Source organism: Camelus ferus, chromosome 26 (genome assembly GCF_009834535.1).
Source record: "Camelus ferus isolate YT-003-E chromosome 26, BCGSAC_Cfer_1.0, whole genome shotgun sequence".
Taxonomy (NCBI): Eukaryota; Metazoa; Chordata; class Mammalia; order Artiodactyla; family Camelidae; genus Camelus; species Camelus ferus.
Window position 1 is genome coordinate 23,695,849 of NC_045721.1, and position 25,252 is coordinate 23,721,100.

The window sequence follows — 25,252 nt, forward strand, 5'->3', positions numbered from 1 at the left end:
ATTAAAACATGTAACCCAGAGAGATGTTGGAAACTACATTGGGGATTCATAAAAAACAGGAAAAAGCTTGATTTTTTCTACCACTCTGTGGTCATTTTTGCAGTCAGCCTGGAGACAAGGGGGGTGTCATGGCTTCTCGGGGTCTGCTGTGAACCAGCAGCTCTGTCAGTCACACTGTGCTGTTCTTGTCACGGAAGTCTGCCGAGGCTTTATGGACACCTGCTGTGCCCCTGCTGGGAAGGACCCTTCAGGCCGCAGGTCATCACAGAGCCAGGTGTAACACCTGGCCGCCTTGCAGTCTACCCTCTTCGCCCACCATCCACATGCAGAATCCTGCCCGCCCACTGCGCTCCGAGAAGCCTTCCGGGGGCTTTGACCCCTTGGCTCATCCTTCCCCCCGACTCCCCTGCCATCGGGAAGTCTATCTCCTCCTCAGCGCCCGAGATCTGCTGGGGCGGGGCCGAGCTGGACGGGCTCAGTCGTGTCCCCATCTGGCCTCCTGGGATGAATAATGGCCACACCAAATCTCCTCTCCTGCCCACGCCTGGTGGTCACCACGGCTCTGCAGGCTAGGCCTACCCCTCAGCCAGCTTACCCTTATCTCTTGGGTCGAAGAAAATTACCTTACTGGACCCAGGGAATCCTTTAGTAATAAGAAAAAAAAATTAATATTATAATATCCCAAAGAAGGGAAACTGAGTTCATTAACACAGTCTATTTCTTGATGGGTCAGAAAAATTCCCTGGAGTCAGATGAGTAACGTCAGCTTTGCCTGTGAGGACCACGGGGACGGGAATGAGCCTGGCTGCGGGGAACGCCGCCAAGCCCCGCCGTGGGGCAGGGGTGCTTCCCTAGGGGGAGATGGCTCCACTAGGCCCACGGGCATCGGTGGGCACTTGCGAAGCCTGTGGCCAGTCCTCTTGCTTTCAGGAAAGACTCAGAGAATCTGTTCTCTCTTCCATCTTCTGTGTCGGAACAAACGGAGCTTTAGTTCCTTTCAACCCTGTGATTATACAAACCTGTGAACCTCTGACCAGATTAATGAGCTTATGCAACGAGCTTGCTTTTCTAGTCAGTCTTCCTTCGGAGCGGCATGCCTGATTCTCCAGACTGTTTATGAAATTCTTCCTTAGTTGGCTGCCTTCCAGGTCTGTGACTTGGACGTAGATTCTCGTCTTGAGGAAAAGGTGGGTGAGAAATCCGCAGACTATCAAATTTATTCTCCCCCAAATGAGCCGATTTTCCAACGTAGTTCATAAAATTTCCAAACTATACAGAAAACAATCTCAAAACTATACTTTTGCAACTATTGGGCTTTACTGCTAGAAAAAATACACCGTCCACCTTTACCTTAAACCTTTTCTAAGTCAGGTCAGTGTGAATAGCAAGAATGACACAAAGGATACAACACACCCTTTCCTGTTTCATCTACCGAGTGACTTTGAAAAAAATGGCCACATACTCGGGTGTGTACCTTCTGGACTTTTCTATTAAGTAACTCTTGTGTCTTGTGGCTGTACTTTCTCCATCCACGTAAGTGCATTCAGAATTATAATTATTCATTGGAACCCTTGAACTTTTCGGCCATGGTTTTGTTTGTTTGTTTGTTTGCTATGGAAGCCAGTTTTCTCGAAAGTCAAATCAGACTGCTTACACCTTTTTTACAATCTGTGATTTCAGAGGTGTATTCAGAACAAATGGTCCATAGAAAAAGAAATTCAAATTTTAAGATTCATTGTTTACTGTTTTGAGTCTGACATACACAGTCACCTTAGTATCTGTTTTGTAATTACTCAGTGCACGGTGGACCTTTTTGTTGGCAGAGAAAGGTGAAGTTCCCGAGTAATTTTCCCTCAAGTCTTACTCTCATAGGCGTTCTCGCAGGGTATGGGAAGGCCAGGGGATGAGGCTAGCTTTGGTAAGGACCCACTGCCTCTGCTTAATCTTTCTAGACCTGGAATCTGCAGAATGAATGTCTGGTCCCCCCCCTTCTGGTGCCCGCACTGCTCACCTGTGTCCTTGCTCACCTCCAGAAATGTGGGGCTGCCACTTGACATGTCCTTGTCAAAATCCATTTTCTAGATAAGACTCGGGGTCAAATACATTTGTTTCAAACTGGTTACATGAGGCAGGAGACTACCTCGAAGGGCTCTTGTAGCTGTTTTGCAGCTGTTATGAAGAATAAAAAAGCTCTTCATGCACCTATTTAAAAAATCTCCAAGATACATCATATGAAAAAAAAGTCTAGAATAAGATGTATGGACTGTTAGTATTTGTACAGAAAGGGGAGTTGAGATTCATATATGCTTAGGTATACCCAAAAAACTTCTCGAAGGATTGGTAAGAAACTGGTCAGAGCTGTCATGAAGGCTTGGGAGACAGGGTGGAAAAAGGACTTGCTTTTAACTTCTTAGTGATTGAATTGCAAGGGAAATAAATCTAAGTGATGCGGGGACTAAAATCAAATGGAAGGCAAAATGTGTAGCTGCATCAGCTGGGCATTGGAGCACCACTGTTGTTAAACCTGCATGGAAAGCTGTCTTTCCAGACCCAACTCTAATGCCATCCTCCCTTCGAAGGCTTGCCTGCGTCCCCCACTTGGGTGGGGGGGGGGGGCGCCCATCTGGCCCGCAGCACCCTGCAGAGCTCGCCCAGCACCCACCAGCCCAGCCCTCACGTCTGGACGCCCTTGACTCCGTCTGGACGCCCTTGACTCCCCCTAGACCGCCACCAACTCAACCAAGAAAACTTTGTCGAACGAGGGAAGAGTCTCCCCCCGTCCCCCAAGCAGACCACTTCCTGACTTTTAATACATGGATTGGATTTGCCAAATTTAAAACCTAGTACCGTATGCCGTGTCTGGCTTTTTTTTTTTTTCCATTCAGAGTGTCTGTGGGGAGCATCCACAGTGCGGTGGTTTGTAGTGTTTGTAGTTGCTGTTTTATCTTCACTGCTGTGAGGGACGCACCGCGTATTCTACCGCTGGGGTGTGATGCGCCGTCTGGGTGGGTTGTGTCGACAGCTGTAAGGAATGGTGACCACTCGTGTACCTCCGGTGGTGCACTCAGACCTGCATCCATTGGGTGCCCCCCTGCGGTGGACACTGCCCGGCTGGAAGCCACTTGACGGCAGGGGCCGTGTCTTTGCACGTCTCTATCCCTGTCACCCAGCCCGACACCTGGAGCTCAGTAACCGCATCACCCCTGTTCGTTCTCTTCCTCTGCAGCCTCAGTGTACCAAGTCATCGGTCCAACCTTGCTTCTCTGAACACCAAGGAGCCTGTCTATTTTTAGGAAGAAAGGAAGAGTGTCCAGTACCTCCCGCCCACAGCCTGACTCAGCAGACCAGATAAATGCGGCCACTCCTGATCTGTGTTCCCGAAACCTATAAACGTCCCCGTTCTGTGCCCTCTTCTCTCCGCACAGGAGGGCGGGCAGGTCTGAGGGGGCCTGAAACCATGAAGGCCCTCTTTCTGCTCGCTGTGCTCTGCGGTTTGGTCCAGATGAATTCAGGTAAATATCCCGTGGTCAGGGGGGAAAGCTGCTCTTGGCCAGCAGGGACGAGCTGGGAGAGACTGGGGGAGGCGGGGCAGGAATCCACTGCCGCGTGGGTCCGTGTGTTGCCAGTGGGTGCGGGCGGGCTCCTCTGGGGCTCAGCTCTGGTCCATTTTCATCGTCCCTACAGAGAGGTTTTTAAAAGCTAAATATGTGTTTTCGGGGTCATAACATCAGACAAAGGGGCATCTTTGCTCTGATGCAAATAGGAAGCATTCACTGCCGTCTGGGAAAAGTTTGCGGAGGGACATACAGTCACGCGAATGTCAGAGCTGACTGACCAGAACTCGGCGGCAGCCCCAGACTTTACAGGGGACACGGTGCGGCCGTGCAGTCAGCAGTTACAGTCACGCAGCTCTTCCCACGGACAGCAGCCTTCCCCTGGCTTCCACAGAGAGCCGAATCCACAGAGGGAAACCGAGGCACAGCCAGCTGAAGGGATCGTCCAAGGAGGAATAGGTAGTTCCCGGGCTGTGGCTGTTCCATCTTCATTCGATGGCGAGCCCGTGTCCTCACTTGGTGGTCCTCTCCAAGCCAGGACAGAGCCGAAACGACACGGGGTCATAGCGTGCACCCCCTTTGGAGCTGAGATTTTTGTGCAAGGTTGCGTTTTTAACACAACCGCACTGTGGGTGTTTTGGCTTTTTGGGTTTTTTAGTCATTATTGATGGCATTTGCAGACAGGACATAAGGCCTTTCTTTCAACCATCTCATTCCCAAATAGAAAAGGCTTTCTTTTTTTAACAGAGGTATAATCGATAGATAAGATTACATCGATTTCTGGTGTACAACGTCACGAGTCCACATTTGTGTACGTTGCAAAATGATCGCCACGGCAGGTCTAGTCAACACTCCCATTGTCTTCGGTGGTCGTTCCATCTTTCTTTTCTTGTGACAAACAGAAATGCTTTCTTTACAGGTACACTGGGTGTCATGACATGGAGAAAGGTTTTCTTTCTTCTTTTAGTTGTAGGCTGTAAAACTGAAAATTAGGCCACAAGCTGAGACTCAGAACTATGTTTACTTCTCCTAGAGACCAAGACCCACCCCTCCAGCCATTGTTCTCTGCGTGCAGGAAGCTTGAGAAACCTGATAAAATATAGCAACATATAAAAAACGTGTATATGCTCCTGGCAACATTCTGAGGTGCCAACTTCTGTCCCTGTTTTAAAGCTGAGAAACTGAAGCCCAGTTAAACTGCAACCTGTGCAGACGCTTCCCTTCGTAGGAACGCAGTAAACGTGTGAGGCTGGCCTGTGGGCAGGGTCGTCCTTCATGCTTGTACTGTATGAACTGAGTATCAACTCTATTCTATTGTGTCAATAGGGGACGTTCCACCTGGAATTAGAAACATTGTCTGCCTTTCGCAACATGGAACCTGCAGACTTTTTTTCTGCCATTCTGGTGAGAAAAAGGCTGACATCTGCTCTGATCCCTGGAATAGGTGCTGCCTACCCAACACAGAGGGGACGAGAAAAGAGAAACCAGAGACGGATGACGGACCTAGTACCTGAAATGCAAGCTTCAGAGGCAGGCAGGATCTTGAAGTGTCCTAAGGGGTTAGAAGAATGCATAGCTTATAGTAGTAGGTGCGTACATAGTAGGTGCTCAACAAATGTTTGTTGAATGAATCCAGCACCAAGGATGAAATTCTGAGAAAAGATTTTCTTTGACTATACAGTTCAACTTACTTTAATAAAATCAGAATGTGCACAGCATAGGCTGTGGTAGCATCTAAACTAAAACAATGAAAGCTTGCCAACGTTGCCTTTTTCTGTTTTGTTTTGTTTTTTTAAAGAGTCTCATAATTTTATAATATCCACCTCCTTTCCCTGTTCCAGGGAGCGTCCCTTAACCTACTCACAGATGGGAGTAGACCAGAAACCGAGCTGCAAACTGATCCCTGCTCCAGGGAGACAGAAATGCAGTCAGTCTGCTGGCCTCTTGTCAAATTAATGACATTTTTCCTCTCATCAAACCCAACCCCAGCCTCATCCTACTGACTCGCAGACCTTCAGGAGCCTTGGCCCCTTTCCACGGTCTTCTCAAGTAACAATGCCGATACGTCACACATAAATAGGCTTTTAAACTGTCAAACATTTACTCTTAGGTTATCTCAGCTGGTTAACACGCAGTCTTATGGGGTGTGTAACCAGGTGGAAGCGGCTCCAGCTCAGGGATGAAAGGAAATGAAAATCAGACGGTGAAGTGAACTGCCCCAGGTCAGCAATTCACAAGTGGGATTCTGGGAGTGCCTGGCCCATGAAGTGCTCATTGTTCTGTTACTTCTGAAGAACATGTTTCTGAGCAAACACAGCGAGGCAGGGCTCTTGTTCATGAGGACTCCTTGGCGCTTACAGCCTGGTTGTCCTTTGCTTTTCTCTGGATCCTGCTGAAGCTTGTCACCTGTACGGTATCTTGGAGCCAGTCATCCAAAGAGCAGTGTATATTAATCACACATAAGACACACGGAAGAATAGTAAAGGCAGCTGTGCTGATGCTGGAGACCTCGTGCCAGGCGCCCGAGACGAAGCAGATGCCTGATGAGGTTCCTGCTCGCAGTGTTTCCAGTGCTTCCTTCAGTCCGTTCGCTGCTTGAGTCCCGTTTGCTCAAGCGTGCTGAACTTACTTTGAGAGTCACCTGGAACACCTGCTTCCGGGCTCCTTCTCGGGTCCTCGCTTCAGTGGGCACCTGGCATGATGCCTTGGCCTCCCCCCAGGCTCCCCGAAACTCACTCTTGTTTGTTTTCTAAATACAATCAGACAGACGCGTGGGGTTGCATGGAGCAGAGCCTCTCACGACCACAAACATCTGGGTGGAATCTCTGTCGTCCCCTCAGAGGGCCAGGGACCTGTTCCAGACCCGGGGTGCGCGCCCGCCCAGGAAGGGAGCTGACCCGGGCCTAGCTTCAGCTCCCGAGTGGCAGTGCCAGTCCCTAAGCTTCGGGACGGGCGGACACACCCCCCGCCAGGAGCACTGTCACTCCCAGTCCGAGCCATCCGCGCACTAGGGATTGCAGAACAGACACCTCTTCCTCTGACCCTGTGCCGTTCGCCAGCCAGGCCCTTCTCCTGACTTTATTTTCCTCAAAAATAAAGTGAGGGGGCTGGTCTAGACCCCTGCGGCCCAGCACAGCTTCCCGGGGGGGGCGGGTGTGGAATCCCAGCTTCAGCCGGGCCCTGGGAAAGCCGGCAGGAGGCGCCAGCCCACCCTGGACTTTGGCGAGTCTCTCCTCCCGGTGGACGTGGGGCTGGGAGCCTGAACCCTCTACTGGCCCGACGACAGGCTGGGCCCTTCCTGGCGGTGGCCCTGGGCCCTGGGCAGCCAGTGACTGGGTCCCACGGGGGTCCAGTCTTCACACATCCCCCATCGCTCCTTTTCCTGAGATAAATGTAATTATTCCCCCACTGCACCTCTCAGAGACTCAGCTCCCTCTTCTGAGATGGCTCAGTGAGTAGCCAGGAATGACAGGGGCTTGCCCCCCTACAGTCTGACGGGCTCAAACGCCCCTTCACCCCTACCCCCCAGGGTCCTCCCTGCGCCCTGCACAGCGGGATCTAGTGCTGCAGCTCTGTGTGCCCCCGTTTTAGGATCTGTCTCTGTGCTGTCGTTCCTCACTCACATGTCTATTCATCCTGCTGGACTTTGAAACCCTCAGGCCAGGTCTGGGTCTTACTCCTACGTGTAACTTTAGTGACCATCAAGCACAGACAATGCGAAATAGGTGAAGGAATGAAGTTTTAAAAAATTTTGCGGGGGTGGTAATTAGGTTTATTTATTTATTTTTAATGGAGGGCCTGGGGACTGGACCCAGGACCTCCTGCAGGCTAGGCATGCGCTCTACCACTGAGCTACACCCTCCCCTAGGAGTGAATAAATTAATCCAAGCTTCAAACACAGGTCTTCTTCAGTCCACCACTGCTGTCCTTTCTGACCCGAGGACAGGACATGGGAGCCACCAGGCGCCAGGGACACCCCACTGTGACTGTGGCCACATCCCAGTCACAGCCTAAAGCCTGCCTCCCCATCTTTTCTCCCACAACTGGCCAGAAAGTGGGGCGAAGCCCCCACTAGCTCTGCTCTGACACACCACGCACAGCTGAGCTCATGGACCATCACTTTCAAGGGTTAACTGCTCCCCGCTGTGGGCAAGAAGCAGCCACGAAGGGCCCTCCTGGATCCTGAGCCTCCACAACAGGCGTTTGCTTGCTGTCTGTCCCCCACTGCATGAAGACTCAAAGCCCAGAGTTCTGGTCCCGCACCTGCCATCCTGGCCAGGCTCCTCGTCTGTCACCTGGGCATGTGTCTGTCTGTATCTGCCGCTTTCTCATTCCTTGTGAACGCTAGAGGATGGGGACCAGATGGGTGATTAATTTTGCCATCTAATGTTTGGATCCTCTTGATTCAAAGGAGACACAGTAAGAGTGATTTGAGATCGCTTTTCAACATGGAAATAGTAACACATCACATTTGAATACCTGTGGGTGGAGTTACTTAGTGATCGAAATACAGACATGCATGTGTGTGGACACATGTACACCAGCTCTTCCCCAGTACAATTATAGCCCAAGTGGATTTTTAAGCCACCCGTGGGTGAAACAGTCCATCACCTGGCTCACGTCTGTCATCTTTTGGAGCTCATCTGAACTCCCAGACCCAGGCACTTGCCCTCCCCATGTCTTGAGATCTTTGAACACAGATAAACCACAGATAAACTACAGATAAACTTTCTCTCACAGAGAAAGGTGAAAAGCTCATCCCATCACCTGCGTCTGAAGGTGACTTTTGCCACCAGATGGCCCCCCTGTGACAGCACCATGCTGGGGATATGGGCACACCAGAACCATTAACAACCTGTCAGGACAAGCCTACCCCCTCAAGCTGAGCACGGTCAGGCAGCTCAGGTCCCGCAGAGCAGTGACCTGCCTTCTAAAAAGCATGCTGTCCTTGGAGGCACTGCAACAATGAAGGGGTGAGGTGGAATTTTGACAAAGCAAACAAGTAAACCCTTCAAAATACTTTTGTGAGGCCATAGGTCGTACACGTTAACCATCATGTTGTAATAGTTCAGCCTATTAAAATTCTTTGGGAACTGCCTCCAAAATCCTCCTCCATGAAATACAAACAATGCCATCTTTTCAGAAAGAACTGAGTTGAGCATGATCATGTATTTGGAGCCAGAAAACTGAGACCCCTGGAATCTCAGAAACCCCCATCGACCTGGGCTCCAGCTCTCGCTTGGGGTGAAGTCAGCATCCACCAGACTCAGAAGACTGAGCCCTCCGCGGCCCTCAGGACGGCTGGAGGCCAGACGAACCTGCGGGTTCCAGCCTTCCTCCCTGTGGGACTCCAAGTGTGTACACTGGAGACAGTCACATGCCTCACCTACGGGGAGATGTGGGCCTTTCCCAGCTAAGTCTGAGCGTTCGCACGGCACAGGCCCGTGACGTCACCGGGCGTCCAGTTCCAGAGGAATTCTGGTGCTGGAGGTTGAGGGCCCAGGTACTTTCTCAGAGTCTACCTGGCAGTGCCACCTCTGCTGGCTACGTGGTGCTTCCTGAACGCCTCCTCTGTGCTGAGCGCTTGCACGCGTTTATCTCAGTTAACGGAAGGAGCAGGCACGAATATGCCTACAACACAGATGAGACACGCGAGGCTGAGATGCGAAGACACTGACCCACAGTCACACAGCTCTAGGGGAGGCCTCTGCTCACAGCCGCCCGGGGTCCAGCAGACATCTTCACTATGCCTGCTTTCAGGTTTCAGAGGCTTGCCTGAAGCCCTGTAACCAGTTGATGGTCACCCGGAGAGGGCCCCGGTTTGGCCCGTCTTCCCATTAGCCCGTTCCTCCATCCTATAAACCCCATCAAAGACAGGGGAAGGGGTGTTCGTGCTCAGCGCCCCCGGCAGCGCCCCACCCCCACCCCGGCCCGCAAGCAGAGCAGGGCTGCTCCCCCCACGCCCCGCCCCGCCCCGCCCCGCCGCCGCCCTCCGCCCTCCGTCCGCGGGGGCCGCGCGCGGCTCAGGCTTCAGGGGCACGCGGACACCCACATGAGGAAGTCAGCCCCAGCTGCACGGGCTGCCGCCTCTGCCTGCTTCTGCCGCCCTTTAGTGGGAGCCTGCGGAGGGAACCGGGGCTCTGCCGGGTCCCCCGCGCGCCTGGCTTTGGGCGAGCGTGCCCGCTGTCTGTGTGTCTGAGGCTCGGGAACAGCCGGGGGCGTCCCTCGCGGGGCGCTGGGCCCCTGTGCGCAGAGCGGGCGCGGGCTCGGCGGCGGCCTGTGCGCGGGGCACGGCCCCCAGGCCCTTCTCCTCAGATCCCCGCGGCCCTCTCGGGGGGGGGGGGGCGGGGGGGGCGGCCCGGGGAGAGTCAGGCAGCAGGCGCTGCTCCCCCAAGGACGCGGCCTCCCTGCCTGAGGACAGGCAGCCGCGAGGCCCTCTCCGCGGGGAGCAGGGCGCCCGCCTCGGGGACCGGGACCGGCGGGCCCAGCGTCCGCCCTTCTCCCCGGGGCGCCATGGCCTGGGCTGGGGCGCCGCGTCCCCGGCTCGGGGGCAGGTCCGGCGTCGGCGCCTCCCCACGCGGGGCTGCGTCCCCGTCTCCCCCGCAGGGCGCCGTCTCTGTCGCGTGGGGAGCCCCGAGTCCCCGGTGCCTGTCTGCTCGGAGGGCTTTGCCCAGTGCTCAAAAAGAGGCAGGAGTTTTAAAAAGTGCCATCATACAAGGCACTTGATTACATGACCTTGAAGATCCCTTTAAGTCTTGAGATTTTTTTGTGTTAATAACAGAGCTAGAAAACAGTCTTGAAGAATGCGAACGAAGTCCCCTAGAAAGCCAGGCTTTGACCCTTTCAGCTTGGTCATATCTCCTCATACGGAGTGAAGACAGTGGCCTGCCTGAGCCTGCCTCACTGGGTTTTGAGATTGATGGGTCCCGGATAAGATACGAACCCCCCCCCAGAGCTCTCCCCATAGGAAATGAGGGTTGATTCATATCTCTGCTGCTTCATCCCCCATGGACCTTCAAAGGACGCGGCATTGCCAAGCTTTGTGGCAAAAGCTGTTGACAGGAGCAGGGCTGTGTATTCTGGCCATGCTCTCCCTGAATAACCCAGAGGCCCCTGTGTGGCCCGAGGAGGGAGGGTCTCTTTCCAGCCAGGAAGTCCTCTTGGCTGGCCGGGGAGGGCAGCCTCAAGAGCTGGAAACACTGCAGCCTGTCAGGGGGGCACTGCTGGCGTGGGGACAGCCAGAGACCGCGCCATTCTCCTCCAAAGCAGCGGTGGAGAGGCCCGCCAGGGGAAACGCACACACAGCGATAGACACAGAGAGGGAGGTGGGAGACGGGCAATGAGAGACAAGAACACAGAGACAGAAGAACAGAGACAGAGCGAAAGCAAGAAGATGAAGACAGAGAGGAGGGGTGAGCTTCAGCTTGAGTCCTGAAAACAAGGTGAGAGATTGGAAAAAGACCCCGGTGTCAGGAACAGAAGAGTAGAAAAGAAGACAGATTGCTCAAGAGAGACTGAAATGAAGAAGAAAATATTGGGGTACGTGTGATAGTTTCCTGTTCTGAGTAAACAGGTGTGGTTTTGCAGGAGATCTGCAGGCTCATGTCGGGAGCTTCCATGCCTCCCCAGGGAAGAGGCACATATCGGAAGTCTGCGAAGTGAGTCTTGTAATAAATAGAAACTCAGGCAACTGGGCAAGGCAGCTGTGACACAGAGCACCATTGTCTCAAAGAAAATCGAGTTCTGAAGAGGCTGTAGATAGAGAACCGGCTGGACAGAGGCAATCTGACCCTTTGGAAAGCAGTGCCCTCCCCCCACTTAGCTATCCCAGGGTCTCTAGATCAGTGAGCCGTGATGTCCACAACATCATGAAAATGACAGGCTGGTGACCCAAAATACCAGCCTCCGGGAGATCTAAAATCCAGGCCATTATCAGCTATTTTTTTAAAATGTGTCCTGTGCTTGAAAACGTCTAGATAAGCTGTTGGTTTTCCCCCTAGTCTGTGTAGGCTGTTGTCAGGAGACAAGCTCCTTACCGGGTGGGCAGGTCTGGACAGGCGTCGTGAGCTGTGCCTGCGTGTACATGACAGGAGTGCCAAAGCTGAGACCTGGCCCTGGGCCAGAGCACGTCCCAAAACGCGCATGTCCTGTGAAATGCTTATAACAAGACACAAAAATACCCTCAAAATAAAATGTAAGTCACAGTCACTTAAATATGTATGTCCATGTATACATAAATAGCCTAGACCTCAAAAGCGTGAGAATACAAACTGAAACAACACAGACAAACAGAAAAGTGTGTAAAACCCTGGAAAGTCAGCGTGGTGACGGGAAAGGAGGTGGAAGAAGAAAGAAAGGGAAAGAGAAAAGAAAAGAGAAATCAAAGATTCATGGAGGTTGTTAGAAGGTAAATGACATCAGGAAAGAGGGACAGTGAGGACCTGCAAGAGGCGGGAAAAGGGGACCTTTTTCAGACTCTTATGAATCAGGAGCAGAGGGAAAATAAGGCAAACGTAGGTCCCGTCTGAGCTGGGGTGAATTCTGTCATTGTCTGTGTGTGCGTGCGCAGGGCAAGTGTGTGTTTCCCTGTGACGGCGGTGGGAGGCATGAGAGGTCTGGGTCCGTGGCGGAGAGCTGGCAGAGCACAGGGACTGCAGCAAAGCAGCTGGAAGCCTGCCCGCCTCTCCGCGGGGGTCTCCCTGAGGTCTGCGACGTGGAACTCGTGGGTGCAGGTCTGTGACACAGCTGGGTTTCACAAAGGGCAGATGGAGCCATGAAGTGGTCCATATGCTGGGCTCCAGACGTGCTCAGAAGGGAAGAGAACAGCTCTGCTCTCTTTTAGGGAAGATCTCAGAGCAAGATCGAGCACGATTTAAGTAGCTCCTCCAAACCCTTCAGAGCCGGGCGTTATGAGCAGGTGAGACAGGCCAGCGAGGGACAGTGAATGAGTGGGGGGATCGCACTGCATCTGGGGGCTCATTTCCTGTGTAAAGGGGCCGGGGATCTTTGGATACACCTTCATGTTATGAGAATGTGGATTAAATTCTCACATGTTTCTGAAGATGCCAGAAATCTGCTTTTTTCTGCAGAATCTTTATTCCTTCAAATATCAGCAATTGTATTAAAATTAGTCGGTGGGCTGTATTTTACGCATGGGTCACCAATTCACAACTCTGGTTCAGATGCAGGAATCAGTGTGAAGATTTCGGCCTGTAATAACTTCAGAAATTCATTATTCCTGTTCTTTTGGCAGGCACAAGGAATGGAAGGCCCAGACTGGGTCAGCAGCTAACCTAAACCCACACAGTACACTTGTCAAAAAACAATGGGACCAGAACACAGGTCTCCAAATCTCATGGAGCGTATTGTTTGTACCATACCTTACCATAGCAGTTACCCATTGCTGTGTAACAAATGACCCCAGAACTCAGCGGCTGAAAACAATAAACATTGATTATCTCACAATTTCTGTGCATTGTGAAAACCACCACGACTTAGCTGGATGCTTCTAGATCAAGACCCTCATGAAGTTGTATTCGGGCTGTCAGTCATGGCTACTGGGAAACTCGCCAGGGAAAGCTTCATTTCTCTAAGTTCACTCAGGTGGTTGTTGGCAGGAGCTGGTGCCTCGGATGCTATTAGATTGAGTCTCAATTCCTCACTGGCCGTTGGCCAAAAGTCTCTCTCAGTTCCTTGCCACGTGGGCCTCTCCCTAGGGCAGCTCAAAACATGCCACCTGGCTTCCCTCAGAGTCAGCAAGAAAGAGAGCAAGTGGGCACCCAAAATTGAGCCCACGTTTTTATAACCTAATCTCAGAAGTGGCATCCATCATTTTGTCCGCCTTCTATTTGCTGGAAATGAGTCAATCAGGCCAGCCCACAATCCAATCCAACAAGAGGGGATTACACAAGAGCATAAATGCTAGTAGGCAGGTGTCACCAGAGGCCACCTTAGAGGCTGCCTACACACTCATTATCTTATGAATATATGCCAGGGGCCTGCAAGCCACGGCCCCCTGGCTAAATCCAGCTGCCACCTGCTTTTGTGAATAAATTTTATTAGAATAAAGCCGGGCCCATGTGTTTACGCACTGTTTATGACTGATTTTGCAGTACACCTGCAGAGCCATTGCAACAGAAAGCACATGACCAGCAAAGCCTAAAAATATGTAGTATCTAGTCTTTTGCAAAAGAGATTTTCTGGTTTCTGATGTATGCAGTCATAAAGCACTTTTTAAAATGTGGATGATTTAGATGGAGATGCCAAATCTACCCTCTGGTAGACCTCTTGGTGCTCTGGTCAAAACAGGAGGCACAGAGGCGATGCCTTCTAAACTACAGGAAGATAAATATCTTGGCTTCTCACCAGTGCCTGCCTTCTCATCTTCCACCAGCGCATCCCTTTGGCACATCTATATGGTTCCTGGAGGGTAGGGGTGCCTGGGAAGTGCATAGCTCCCTGAAATTCAGGGCGCTGCCATTGACCAGCTGGGTGGCCTAGGGAAAGTCACTCAACCTCTCTGAGCCTCAGTTTCCTCATCTGGAAAACTGGGATAATGCCTATCTGTGCCTATATAAGTTAAATAATGGTGGTCCTGGCAAGATTAAAATGGTTGCAAATGAGAACAGCTGCGGCCATGGTCTGTGTTAAGATAACAGTGGATGTCCTGCGTCCCCTTGCTGAGCTGCGCGCTGTGGTCGCTAATGAGCCCTCCTTGGGTATTCCTCCCCAGGGCCACATGGGCAACCCTTGGGGCACACGGTAGTTGCGGCTTACAAGTCCATTGTACATCATTAACTCGCAGGGCTTTCCCTGTGGACCAAACAGGTCGTTTACTACTCTGTGCCTTGCTGCTGAGGCGCACACGCTCAGGAGCCCACGGAGTTTATTCAAGTAAAAACCCAAACGGCAAGCGGCAGGGCTGGAGTGACGGGGTAACGTCTCACTCCAGTCTGGTGCAGTAAAAGCAGATGGGCGCACAGTGTGCTCCTGGACCGAAATATTTGATCAGCCAAATCTCTGCTCCATTTTTTAAAAAAAGAATTTTTTAAACAATTAGAGGAGATTAGAGGAAAGTCTGACATGAGCAAAAACAGCTGAATAACTCGTCTCTCTTCTCTCAACCTAATCAACATCGGGGAAACCGCTGACTTAGAGCTGGGAACAAACCCAGCACGTCCAGGGCAGTGGTTGGCAGGCTCTGAATATCCACATCCTGTGACTCAAGGCCGTCGACCCGCAGGGGGGCCCCGGCCCTTGTCAGTGCTGTCAGGCTCCACAGGACGTGTCAATTCTTCAACAGCAAACACGTAACTGCTTTACTTAGAGGCCAAAAGTATTTGTGACGTTAAAAAAATATAGTAAGTCAAACAGAAGGCAAACCAGAGTTGCCAGTGGTCCCCAGGGTGAAGTGAGGAGCTGTCTGAACTTTTACCACAAGCAGGCGTAGCTTTTATAAACACCTTAAAATTCCGAAATGCTCCTCAAATTTATTTTGTGAGGGGGGTGGGCACCACTGCCAGAGCCCTCTCCCCAGCTGCCAAATTAGCTGACAAGGAAAAGTGCCTTTCACTCCCAAAGCAACTCTCAAAAAATAGTGATGTTTGTCTTAGAAATGCCTCCTGGTCTTCGAAGGGGCAGGTTAGACCAAGGGTTCACCGTGGAGGTCTGTGCTCCACATGGCAAAGTGAGCCATCACCGGTGACCGGAGCTCTGATGACTTCAGCCCGAGCCTGGGCTGAGAACTGGCTCTAATTCTCTGCAACACCCAACCCCTCCCTCTCCTTACCCTGTGTGACACCGAGTGACACTCTGCACACACCTGTCCACCCCACACTCCCTTCCCCATTAAAAAAAAACTGCCTTGTCTCTCATCCCAGAACTGATGAGGAAAGTTTTAAAAGGTGAAGTGTCTACAATTCGCAATTCTTCTTAAACCTGCTATAGAAACTCGCCTTCAGCATGAATTACCTTTTGTCTACATTTCCACAGCCCTGTGCTTGAACACTTACCATGGCAATTATTAAAATTCACTCTCTGTGGTTTATCTGACTGTATGCCCATCTGCTTTTACCGACATGCGGGCTCTCTAAGAGGAAGAACCAGAGCCAGGCCCCCTTTGCAGCTCACCTCTTCTATCCCCCGACCTCCCCCAAGCACACGGTAGCTGCCTCTGTCAAGAGCAGGCGTTCAGAGTTTGCTTGCTGTCCTGGTCCTAGACCAGAGCACCCCCAGAACCCCGGGGGTCCGTTGTCGCTGCGCTCGCACCGTGCAACAGCCAACCAGCACCATGGAGACTTCGGCTCCCAAGTAAACAAGTCTTTCGAGTATAACCCACTGATTGGATTCCCTAACACTTAAGCCTAATCATTTTTTAAGAAGCAGCTGGCCGAGTAAACACTGAATTTATACCCAGTGGAGATCACCGATCCCTGGACTTCCGTGAGTTCTCATGAGCCATGAGTAACCAGGAGCCTTTCGTGTATCTTCCCGAGCTCCTCATTTGCATAGGAAGTGTCGTCACCAAGGAGGAGATGCCGGTCCATCAGATACACCATCCCCGGCATTCTCTTTCTCTGATGATGGAAAAATGAGACACTTTCTTGACTCATGAATTTGGCAGTTTTCAGGAGGAAGTGTAAGCCGGGTTTCACCCAAGGTACAGCGCCCATCGCAGGCCAAGGGCAGGGGGGCAGGGTCTCTGGAATGTCGCCCGCTTTCCCCCCTTTCCCACACTGATTAAAAGCTGATCCCGTTTCATTGCAATTTCAGGTGTATCCGTGGAGGCTCAGGGTGTGGTCCAGCCCCAGTTTATACCTAGACTCTGAATGCACCAGCCTTGGACTGGACCGATGTGGTTCCCAGGTGGGCCTCAGACTCTCCCAGGACTTTAGGAAGAAGGCAAAAGCGGAAACAAGCGAGCTCCCAGCCACGAGCCCCAGGACCGTCTCCAGGAGCAGGCTGGCCGTCCCCACCTGCTCCTTCGACCAGAGCTGAGCCAGGCAGACCCAGGCGCCCAGCGCCTGGAGGCCTCAGGGCGGCCCCGTGCTCTCACAGCAGGCCTGCTTCCCCTTGGGTTTGTAATGACCTCCCGGGGGGATGGGCGTGGTCTGCTGGGTAAGACACATTGGCATGAAGCACCAGGAAGTCCGTCATGGTGTCATCGCCGCAGCATTACAGGAATCGCAGCTGCTGAGTGCCTCTTCCCATGGCTGGGGAGTGGGGCCTTTATAAAGGAGCCAGCCCGCCTTCCCTCCCAGTTTCTGCGCCGCGAAGCCATGAGGATCCGCTGCCTCCTCTTCGCCCTGCTCTTCCTGTTCTTGCTGCCTGTTCCAGGTAAGACGGCCGGGAGGGGAGAGGGCCACCCATCTCCAGTCTTCTGGGAAGTGCAGGTTTATGTTACAGGAACTGGACGTCCCCAGTCCCTTCTCTCTTTTCTGACAAGGATCACCAAGGACCTCAAAGCGGTTTTCATAATCTCTTCTGATTCACTCTTGAGAGACTAAATAGCCCACAAAAGCCATCTCCTCAAGGAAGACTGTCACACCTGTTATTGAGATGTGAAGAAAGTGATGTAAAACTTTAATACCCACAGGAAAGACTGATTTAATCTGAGATCGGAAGCACAGACTTCCATTTTATTTGCTCAGTGGTTGGGGCTAGAGTTTTGGGTTTCCGGAGAGGCCAGGGGACCACTGCAGCCCCCGCTCTCACAGGTGTCAGTTCACGAGGGGGCTGGCGGTGGCCACGCCACATCCTCGGCATCACGGTGCTTCCCGTGAGCTGGAGCCCAAAGGCACTGCGGATCGGTTGCCTAGTCCCACCTTCTACGTGACTCCTGATGGTACAGAGAAGGGAAAAAGGAATAAAAGGATACAAGAAAGACAGCCGGTCAGCTATTTGCAGAATTCCGAGAGCTCTGTGCTTGTAACTCAGCCTTCCTAAAACCTCCCCGTGCTCTCTTTCTTCTCTGCAGGTAATGGACGCATCATAAACAAGTTACAGAAGTATTATTGCAAAATCAGAAGCGGCCGCTGCGCTGTGCTTGGCTGCCTCCCAAAGGAGGAACAGATAGGCCGCTGCTCTCTGAGTGGCCGAAAATGCTGCCGCAAGAAGAAGTGAAAAACCCAGACTCACAGTGACGGTGTCGCAAAGTGTGAAGATGCCTGCTTGACGTTTACAGAAGCCAAGTCAAATTAAATATTTCTTCCAGAAAAGCTAAATGCTTGATTATCTTTTTTTTTTTTCAATTCTGGTCATGGTGCTAGTTGTTAACAAACAGGCAAGTTAGCATTTGTTCATGACTCACCTTTAACTCAAACAAGGGATCTAAACCACTGTTGCAAGGGTTACCAGAACTTTCTCTTCTTTTGTAAATTTTGCACCCCAGTGACACTGGACTCCTGGTTCCTCCTGAAATACTTCCTTTGCTTTCTCGTCACCCTTGCCTTTGAGCTTCCCAGCCCCTCCTCCTGCCACAGCATCTCCCCACCAGACCTCTCCCTAAACTTCAGTGCAGCCCCCAGGGGCCTTCCCAAGTCTTTCTGAACTCTTTGCACCTCGGAGAAACGGGGGCCTGGGCTCCCCAACTCTGCCGCTGGCCTCCCCTCACCCCGGCCTCTGCTCTGTCTGACCGCGTCCTGGCATGTAATCTCTCTTCCAGCTTTTTCTCCGAGCTTTAACCATCTCTCGTGGCCATGTCAAAGTCAGCCTCCTTGCAAACAGAGCTGATTTCCCTGACAAATATTGTCTTTCCTCTGATTCACCACAGGACTCCGACTTGAAACCTCTGAGTCTTGCTTGATTTTTGCATTCTATACATTTGCATATTTCCAACATCCATATTTGGTTCCAGGCTTTTGAAGGGCAGGGAACTTAATCACGTCTGGCCTAAGTGCCTTGACACAGAAGCTCAACAAGTGTTTATTGAACTGAAGCGCCTTCTAATGACTTGGAGACCCTGCCGTGTAACTGTTTAGCGGTCTCTCGAGGGTGACAAGGAATGGTTCCGACAGACGGAGCGGGAGACTGATCATCCCTGACTCCAGCCCCTAATCGAGGCTCTGGGCTCTCAGGACTGGGGGAGCGGAATCCCCAAAATGAGCCTTAACATCGCCGTTCACCAAAATAATGAAACTGCTCTGGGAACGGCCCCCTGCAGTGTACAACTAAGCAGCCAAAGGCAGTGATGCCACCGTGTCAGATGCTGAGCGCGAGCACTGCAGGCCCGTGACTGCGGAGCCCGGGCAGCAAACGGGTGAGAGGCAGGCTGTCTCCAGCCTCCGCGCAAGGCAGATTCCAGGCCGGAGCACGGGGAGGAAGAACCCAAACGGACCAGTAGTGCTCCTGAGTCAGAGACTGGGGTCAGAGTTCAGACAGCAGGGGCATCGGAATGCGGTGGAGCATCCGAGGTCACATGGGAAGTCTCCACCTTTCATTTGATTCTAAGACAGCTCTAAAAAATGGTGAAATTAATGCTCAGTTCTATTTCCAACTTTATCAAGTGAATGTTAGTGATGAATTTAGTTGGCTCCAACAAAGTTATTATTTCTTTTCCTATAAAACATATGAATTAAAGGTAAAATGATGGTCTAAAAAGAGCTTTTGGCATTTTTCACAGATACAGAAAAAACACACAAACAATCCTAAAATGTGCGTGGAACTTCGAGAGATCCTGAACAGCTAGAGCAATCTTGAGCGGGAAGAACAAAGCTGGAGGCATCACATCTCCTCATTTCAAATTGTACTTACAAAGCTACAGTAATCAAAACAATAAGGTATCAGCACAAAAACAGACACACTGATCAATGGAACAGAATCGAGAACCCAGAGGTAAACCCATATACGCTTTATTAAAAAAAAACACATATATGGTCAAATGACCTTTGACAAGAGGGCCAAGAATACACAGCCTCTTCAACATGTGGTGTTGGGAAAACTGGACAGCCATGCACACAAGAATGACATTGGACCCTTCTCTTGCACCATACACAAAAATCAACCCAAAATGGATCAAAGGCTTAAACACAAGGCTTGGAACCACAAAACTCCAAGAAGACATAGAAGCGAAGCTCTGGACATGGGTCTCAACAAAGCTTACTTTGGATTTGACACCAAAAGCACAAACAACAAAGGGAATGACAAACGCGCTGGATGACAGCAAACCGAAAGGCTCTGCACGGCGAAGGGAGCGGTGCACACACTGGAAAGACCATGTCCTTCCCACGCTCCGGCGTCCCCCGGCGCTGGAGAAGCGGCACCCCGAACGGCGGCACCTGGCGGAGTTATTCCAGCTGTGGGGTTACAGGAGACTGTCCTGGCAGTGGCGACAGAGAATTAAGCCCGACTCTGGTTCCCCTCTGAGGGCAGGTCCCTGTGTGACCGTCACAAGCCATGAAGCCGGCCCTGGCCACAAGGGATGGGAACAACTCTGCTGCTCCAAAGAGCACACCTGTGGGAATGGACACCCCTTCTCACCTGGGGAACTGAGCCGCTGCGTCAGCTTCCCCCTCACTCACGGGAGGGCAATTTGAGGACACAGCATTTATCTCCCCTTTAAAGACGGGGACCACGAGTCTGGGTGTGACAGCAACCATTTCCCACAGAACCTTGTTTTGTGCTCTGAGTCTGTGAAAACTAATAATTCATTTAGATCTTACCTAAAATCAACCCTTCCCCAAATCCTATAATAACTACATCTCTGGTTTCTGGGGTGAGGCACCTTGTGGTTTCGCTGGGGTGTGAGCTCCCTGCAAAAGCAACATGACCCTCCCTTTGGTGGACAAGGGTGCCCCTAGGCTGCACCTCCAGGATAAACACAGCGGCAGAGGACTCACCCTGAGACCTTGTCACCAGGGGAAAGAAGCAGTTGCAGTCATAGGAATTCCTGCCAAGGGCCGTGTCCCCTGGCAGCCACACCAGCGTCCTGGATGGGAACCCCTTCCTGTGGCACCCGGGCCAGCCCTCTTTTTCACACCCCATCAGAGACTTCCTCTTGTGGGAAGTCATGCTCAGTCTTGTCCACACAACAGGATCACCAGCTTTCTTTAAAAAAAAAAAGAGAAACAAAACAAAACAAACGTCTGCTGTGCGGCAAACTGGATCTTTAAAACACATTATAAGCGAAGAGAGAAAGTAGACCGGGATTAGGTGCTGCTTCCTTCTCCGGTGGTGTGTTACAGCACTTAGCAGCGCTGGCCCCGCAGAGTCTATAAATAAACAGATCAACACCTTACCTAGAGGTAAACTATATGGAAGTATATATCCATCTCTTCCAAGCATCATTAAGGAAACATCATTAAGGAAGGAGTCACGATTAATGCGACTTATTTTCCTTCAGAAAAACCCCACCCTGGGCGCCGGGCACGGGGCCCCGTCCATCCCCAGCCCCACCCCTGCCCCATCAGCTGAACTGAGATGGGAAGAAGCTTCCGGTCCCAAAGGCAGGAGGAGAGGTCTTTCTGGGATTTTCCACGTCCGGATTAGCGCAAGGGTGACTGAGCGTGCTTTGTGCTCTAAAGGCCGTTCCCATGACACACAGGCAAGAGGCTCAGTTAATCGCTCTGTAATTACCAAAGCTGCAGCCAAAACTGAACTCTCCCGGGATCCTGGGAGCTTGACGGAGTGCACGGCCCAGCCTTCCCTCCGGCCCCCGCTTGCTCTGACGCTCACCGGCCACCAGCATGAGGCTCCGTTACCTCCTCCTCGCCTTCCTCCTCGCGGTCCTGTTGTCCGTTCCAGGTGAGCTGGGCCCCCGCAGCAGGCGGGCGGGACAGATGGGAAGGACAGGACCGTCTCCCTCTCCTGTCTCTCTCTCTCTCTGTCCATCTTCTCTCTACACACGATTAGACTAAATACCTCGTAGGAATTGCTCATGAGCACCCAGCCCCATGTCCCCGGTGTGGAAGGAATCTAGGAACCTTCCTGTGCGAGTCACAGCTGTTTGCAAGTCACCCTGAAGGAACCAGTAGCTTGTAAGTCCATCTCCTCCCTATATTTCGTGCGGAGTCTGCTGTGAAACAGAGGAAGCCTCTGCTGGGAGACACTTCTTTTTTAATAAAAGCCAGGAATTTGGTTTTGTCCAAGGACAGAAGTCCAGAACATCGCTTTATAAATCTTCCTACTTGAAGGGTGGAGTGTCTGGGTGACCAGAGAATCTGGGGGACAGTAAAACCCAGCCCGACCTCCGGGAGCCGCTGTCTGGGACCCCGCGCTTTGTCTGCTCAGCGGGGAGAGCCCTGTGGACGGGACCCTGGTGGCACCGCGCTGCGCCAGCGGCTGGGAGCGGCTCCTCCAGAGCCGTTCTCAGAAGTGGGTGCCTAGTTTGCATTTCAGCCCTGGTTCCTACGGGAAGAGGATAAAAGGGTGAAGGAAGGAAGGGAAGAGGGAGAAAGAGAGAGAATGTGAGGCTGAGGCCTGAGATAACTGATTAGATGTTAGACGGTATGTTGAAAAGCCTTCGTTTTATCAGTTCTGTTTCCGGCTGTGATGCAGCGCTTGGAATAGAAGTGGGGAGGAGGACGGAGGAGAACGGGTCAGGAAGACAGGAGTGTAAGAAAGATGAGAAGACACAGATGATCAGAAGGAGGCCATGGAGGCGGGCGGGTGAGGGAAGGATGACACCCAGACCAGATCTGCGAGAATTCTGAGCTGTTAGGGACAATGGTACAAAAGGGTTTTTCTTAGCCATTATTACTGTCAATTGTGAGTTACTTAGACACAGAGCCCTTGTAAACAGTCCCTACACTCCATCATCTCCTGCCTCAGCCCAGCTACCTGGTCGACGAATGGGCTGGGAAACAACATGCTAAAAACAGACACCTGCTGGCTGGTTCTGGTTCTGAGACCTTTGGCATGTTGTGGAAACGGGGGTCGCATAGCTCTGGGGTGATCTTCGCTGACCTCGCACAGCACCCTCGTCACACCCCAGCTCCTCAGCCACACATCAGAGCCTTCAACCTTCTGGTTCTAGAACAGTGGGGACCCACCGGTCCCCGGGCAGTGCCGGTCTCTGTCTGAGAGCTGGATCCAAGTTGTCCTCTACTCATGACTTACTGTCCTGAGGGCAAAGACCCGGGGAAAGAACGCCCCTGGGGCACTCGAAGGGGACACAGTTTGCCTTTCTGACGTGGTGCCTTCATCTCTGATCCTCTTTTGCCTTTTTTTCTTTTCTTTCAGGTTTTACTAAAGATATAGGAAATACCGTTAGCTGCCTTGGGAATAAAGGCGTCTGTGTGCCGGTCAAGTGTGGTCCAAAAATGAAGCAGATCGGCACCTGCGGCTCACCCAAAGTAAAATGCTGCCGAAGAAAGTAGCAAGAAAGCGAAGGGGCGGCTGTGACCGATGCGGACTCAGAACCTGCTCCCTTCCAAAAATTATGTAAAATTTAAACCAGATTAAACCACTGTATTCAAAGGCAAAGAATCTTTCCCGCTGGTAACCCTGCTGTTGTGTGCGATCACAGGCTGATCTCCGAAACCCTGGAGGACGTCCTTCTAAGTCCCCACACTGGCCATCGGGGACCACGGGTGACGCTCCCTGCGTCCAGGCTTAGGGGCCCCGCTCCCTGGGGTCGCCTGACCTCCCGCAGTCCCTCCCCGTGCTGCCCGGTGTTGTGCGCTTTGCTTTTTCTGCTTCCTGCCCCTACATGTCCTCACCGACCCCACGCCACCCCGAAAACACACAGCCCATGGGCCCAGTCCCACTGGACCCCCACTTCTGTCGAGAAACCACGACTGCTCCACACAGGAGGCAGCCCCCCCCCCCCGTCCTCTCTCTGTTCTTCCCGCGTCCTCACTTCCTTTTGGTTCGTGCTTCTAACTCACTCGCACACGTGTGGGTAAAATTCTAAGTCTCCATCGCGCTATGACGTCCTGACGGGCGTGGACTCTGCCCTGTTCATTTACGTGCGGGCCATTGAGGGGAGACGCTGCTTCGTAAAGTACTGTTAATTGACAGCAAAGCTGAATTGGACAAAGTGTGTTAAAATATGTTAATTTTAAAGAGTGTAGTCAATTCTTCCTTTTTGTTGAGACCGCTCCCCTACCTCACACACGCTTGGCCCTAAATAGAGAAAACCCGCATTGGCATTGATGAGAAGGGGCAGTGGGCCGTCTCCCCGTTTCACACCTGCAGACTGACGCAGGAGGGAAGAGACAGGCTAGGAAGGCGCTCCCTGCCGCCACCTGTGAGGGCCCACGGCCCGCGGCCTGGAAGAAGCTGGGAGCGACGTGTGTCCGCAAGTGTCCAGCAGCCAGGCGGCCCTGCTCCTGTGAGGCCAAACCCGGCTCTGGACTCTCCCCCAGGCAGCAGAGCTGGTCTTGGATGATTTGAGGGAAGGCAATTCACCTCTGTGGGTTTTGTTTTTAAAATGAGTCATTCTCTGGCACCAAGGCTCAGGTCCTCTCCTGCGTGTGGCACACTGTTATCCAAACATGCCCTTCCAGAACCACGGCATTCTCCCAACAAGATGCAGAGCACCTGTCCCCCTCCCTGGAGGCTGAGAGGGCCTTTGTGACCGCCTCAGATTAAGAGGACGGTCACAGTGACGCTGAGAGCCTCTGATGTCATGGTGGGGGTGAAGCTCTCACCTGGCTCTCTCCTCTCCCAGGACGAGGGCCGTGGGCGCCCCGAGGCACCGTGTGAGAAGCCTGGCTGGCTGTGAAATCACTGCTAGAGAGACCACGAGGCGAGACTGCGTGGAGAAGCCGAGATGCCCCACGAGCTGTCCCCAGCCCAGGAGCCGGCATGGGCACAGCCCTGCGACGGCTCCAGCCCTGTGCAACCGCCGGCCCGAGAGCATCGCTCAGGGCCAGACCCCTAGCAGAGCCAAATTTGCCCTCAGAACTTTGTTGTTGTTTCGGTCAAGACACTTACTTCTCAAACTCTGCAGTCTTACGTTACTACTTAAAAATGATGCGCTGTGAGCACAGAGAGTACAGCACCGAAGGTCCAAAACCTAGATCTGTTTAATGAGACAAAATAGTGGGAAACTGCCGACACTGTTGAAGGTTGTACAGATTTTCGTATTTATTTGCTCACAAACCCCACGGTGCACCTGCCAACCTCTCCTCCCTCTGAGGGTCCCTGGACTCAACGTCACATGAAAGGCTCTCATTTCAAGACTGTGTTTTGGGGATTACTGGGCAGAAACAAAACCTCCGGCTGGGGTGCAGGGCATGGTGTCTGTGCTCTGTGGTTTCACAGCTTCCACAAAGACCCCTGCCCAAAAGCGCACTCTCCAAATACCTTGGAAAAGGAGCAAAATCGCACCATTGAGATGTTACTCCCATAACCCAGAGCTTCACTGCCTGTGAGGTCCCATTCAGTTTGATCCGTCTCTTCCTTATCCACAGAAAAACCTTTATGATATATTGAAAGCGATCTTCCAAATCATATTTTCAAACATTAATCTTCTTAAATCCATTTGATAGTTTTCCTTGGCCCAGGAATTAAACCAAACCTTTATTTCAGCTGCTCCCAACATTCAAGCGTTTTCTCGACTTTCACGATCCTTGTTCCACTTCTGGTTTAGGTGTGTCATTTCTGCTGCCGGTTCTGGATTCCTGTGCCGCGACGAATGTTTCCTTCTTTCCCTCTCACTGGTTGTCTCTGAATCTAGCCTGTTACCTCTGACATCTCATATCCCTTTTATTCTTTATTTTTAGCTTATTTCATTATCACTCAACTTTTGTCTGATT

General features: G+C 52.0%; 2 protein-coding genes and 1 long non-coding RNA gene across 4 annotated transcripts; 2 read left to right on the forward strand and 1 right to left on the reverse strand.

Annotated features, from left to right (window-relative positions):
• The first annotated feature begins 1,113 nt into the window (after window positions 1-1,113).
• LOC102512420 (sperm-associated antigen 11-like) lies at window positions 1,114-5,307 on the forward strand. Of its 2 annotated transcripts, none has more exons than XM_032468451.1 (3): window positions 1,114-1,187; window positions 3,227-3,512; window positions 4,881-5,307. In XM_032468451.1, exons 2-3 carry the CDS (start codon window positions 3,353-3,355, stop codon window positions 5,066-5,068), a joined length of 348 nt encoding a protein of 115 aa, XP_032324342.1. In that variant the 5' UTR covers window positions 1,114-1,187; window positions 3,227-3,352; the 3' UTR covers window positions 5,069-5,307. The 2 variants fall into 2 exon arrangements, with proteins under 2 accessions (XP_032324342.1, XP_014409275.2); XM_014553789.2 differs by lacking the exon at window positions 1,114-1,187 and adding an exon at window positions 1,347-1,533.
• Window positions 5,308-16,700: 11,393 nt separating this feature from the next.
• Window positions 16,701-17,776, forward strand: LOC106728844 (beta-defensin 103A). The gene is made up of 2 exons (XM_032468450.1): window positions 16,701-16,889; window positions 17,530-17,776. Exons 1-2 carry the CDS (start codon window positions 16,832-16,834, stop codon window positions 17,673-17,675), a joined length of 204 nt encoding a protein of 67 aa, XP_032324341.1. The 5' UTR covers window positions 16,701-16,831; the 3' UTR covers window positions 17,676-17,776.
• A 1,756-nt stretch (window positions 17,777-19,532) lies between these two features.
• Window positions 19,533-20,928, reverse strand: LOC116659995. The gene is made up of 3 exons (XR_004315348.1): window positions 20,789-20,928; window positions 20,390-20,597; window positions 19,533-20,004 (listed from the first exon to the last, which is right to left on the reverse strand). It is a non-coding gene; the product is annotated as an uncharacterized LOC116659995 (long non-coding RNA).
• Between the last annotated feature and the right edge of the window lie 4,324 nt (window positions 20,929-25,252).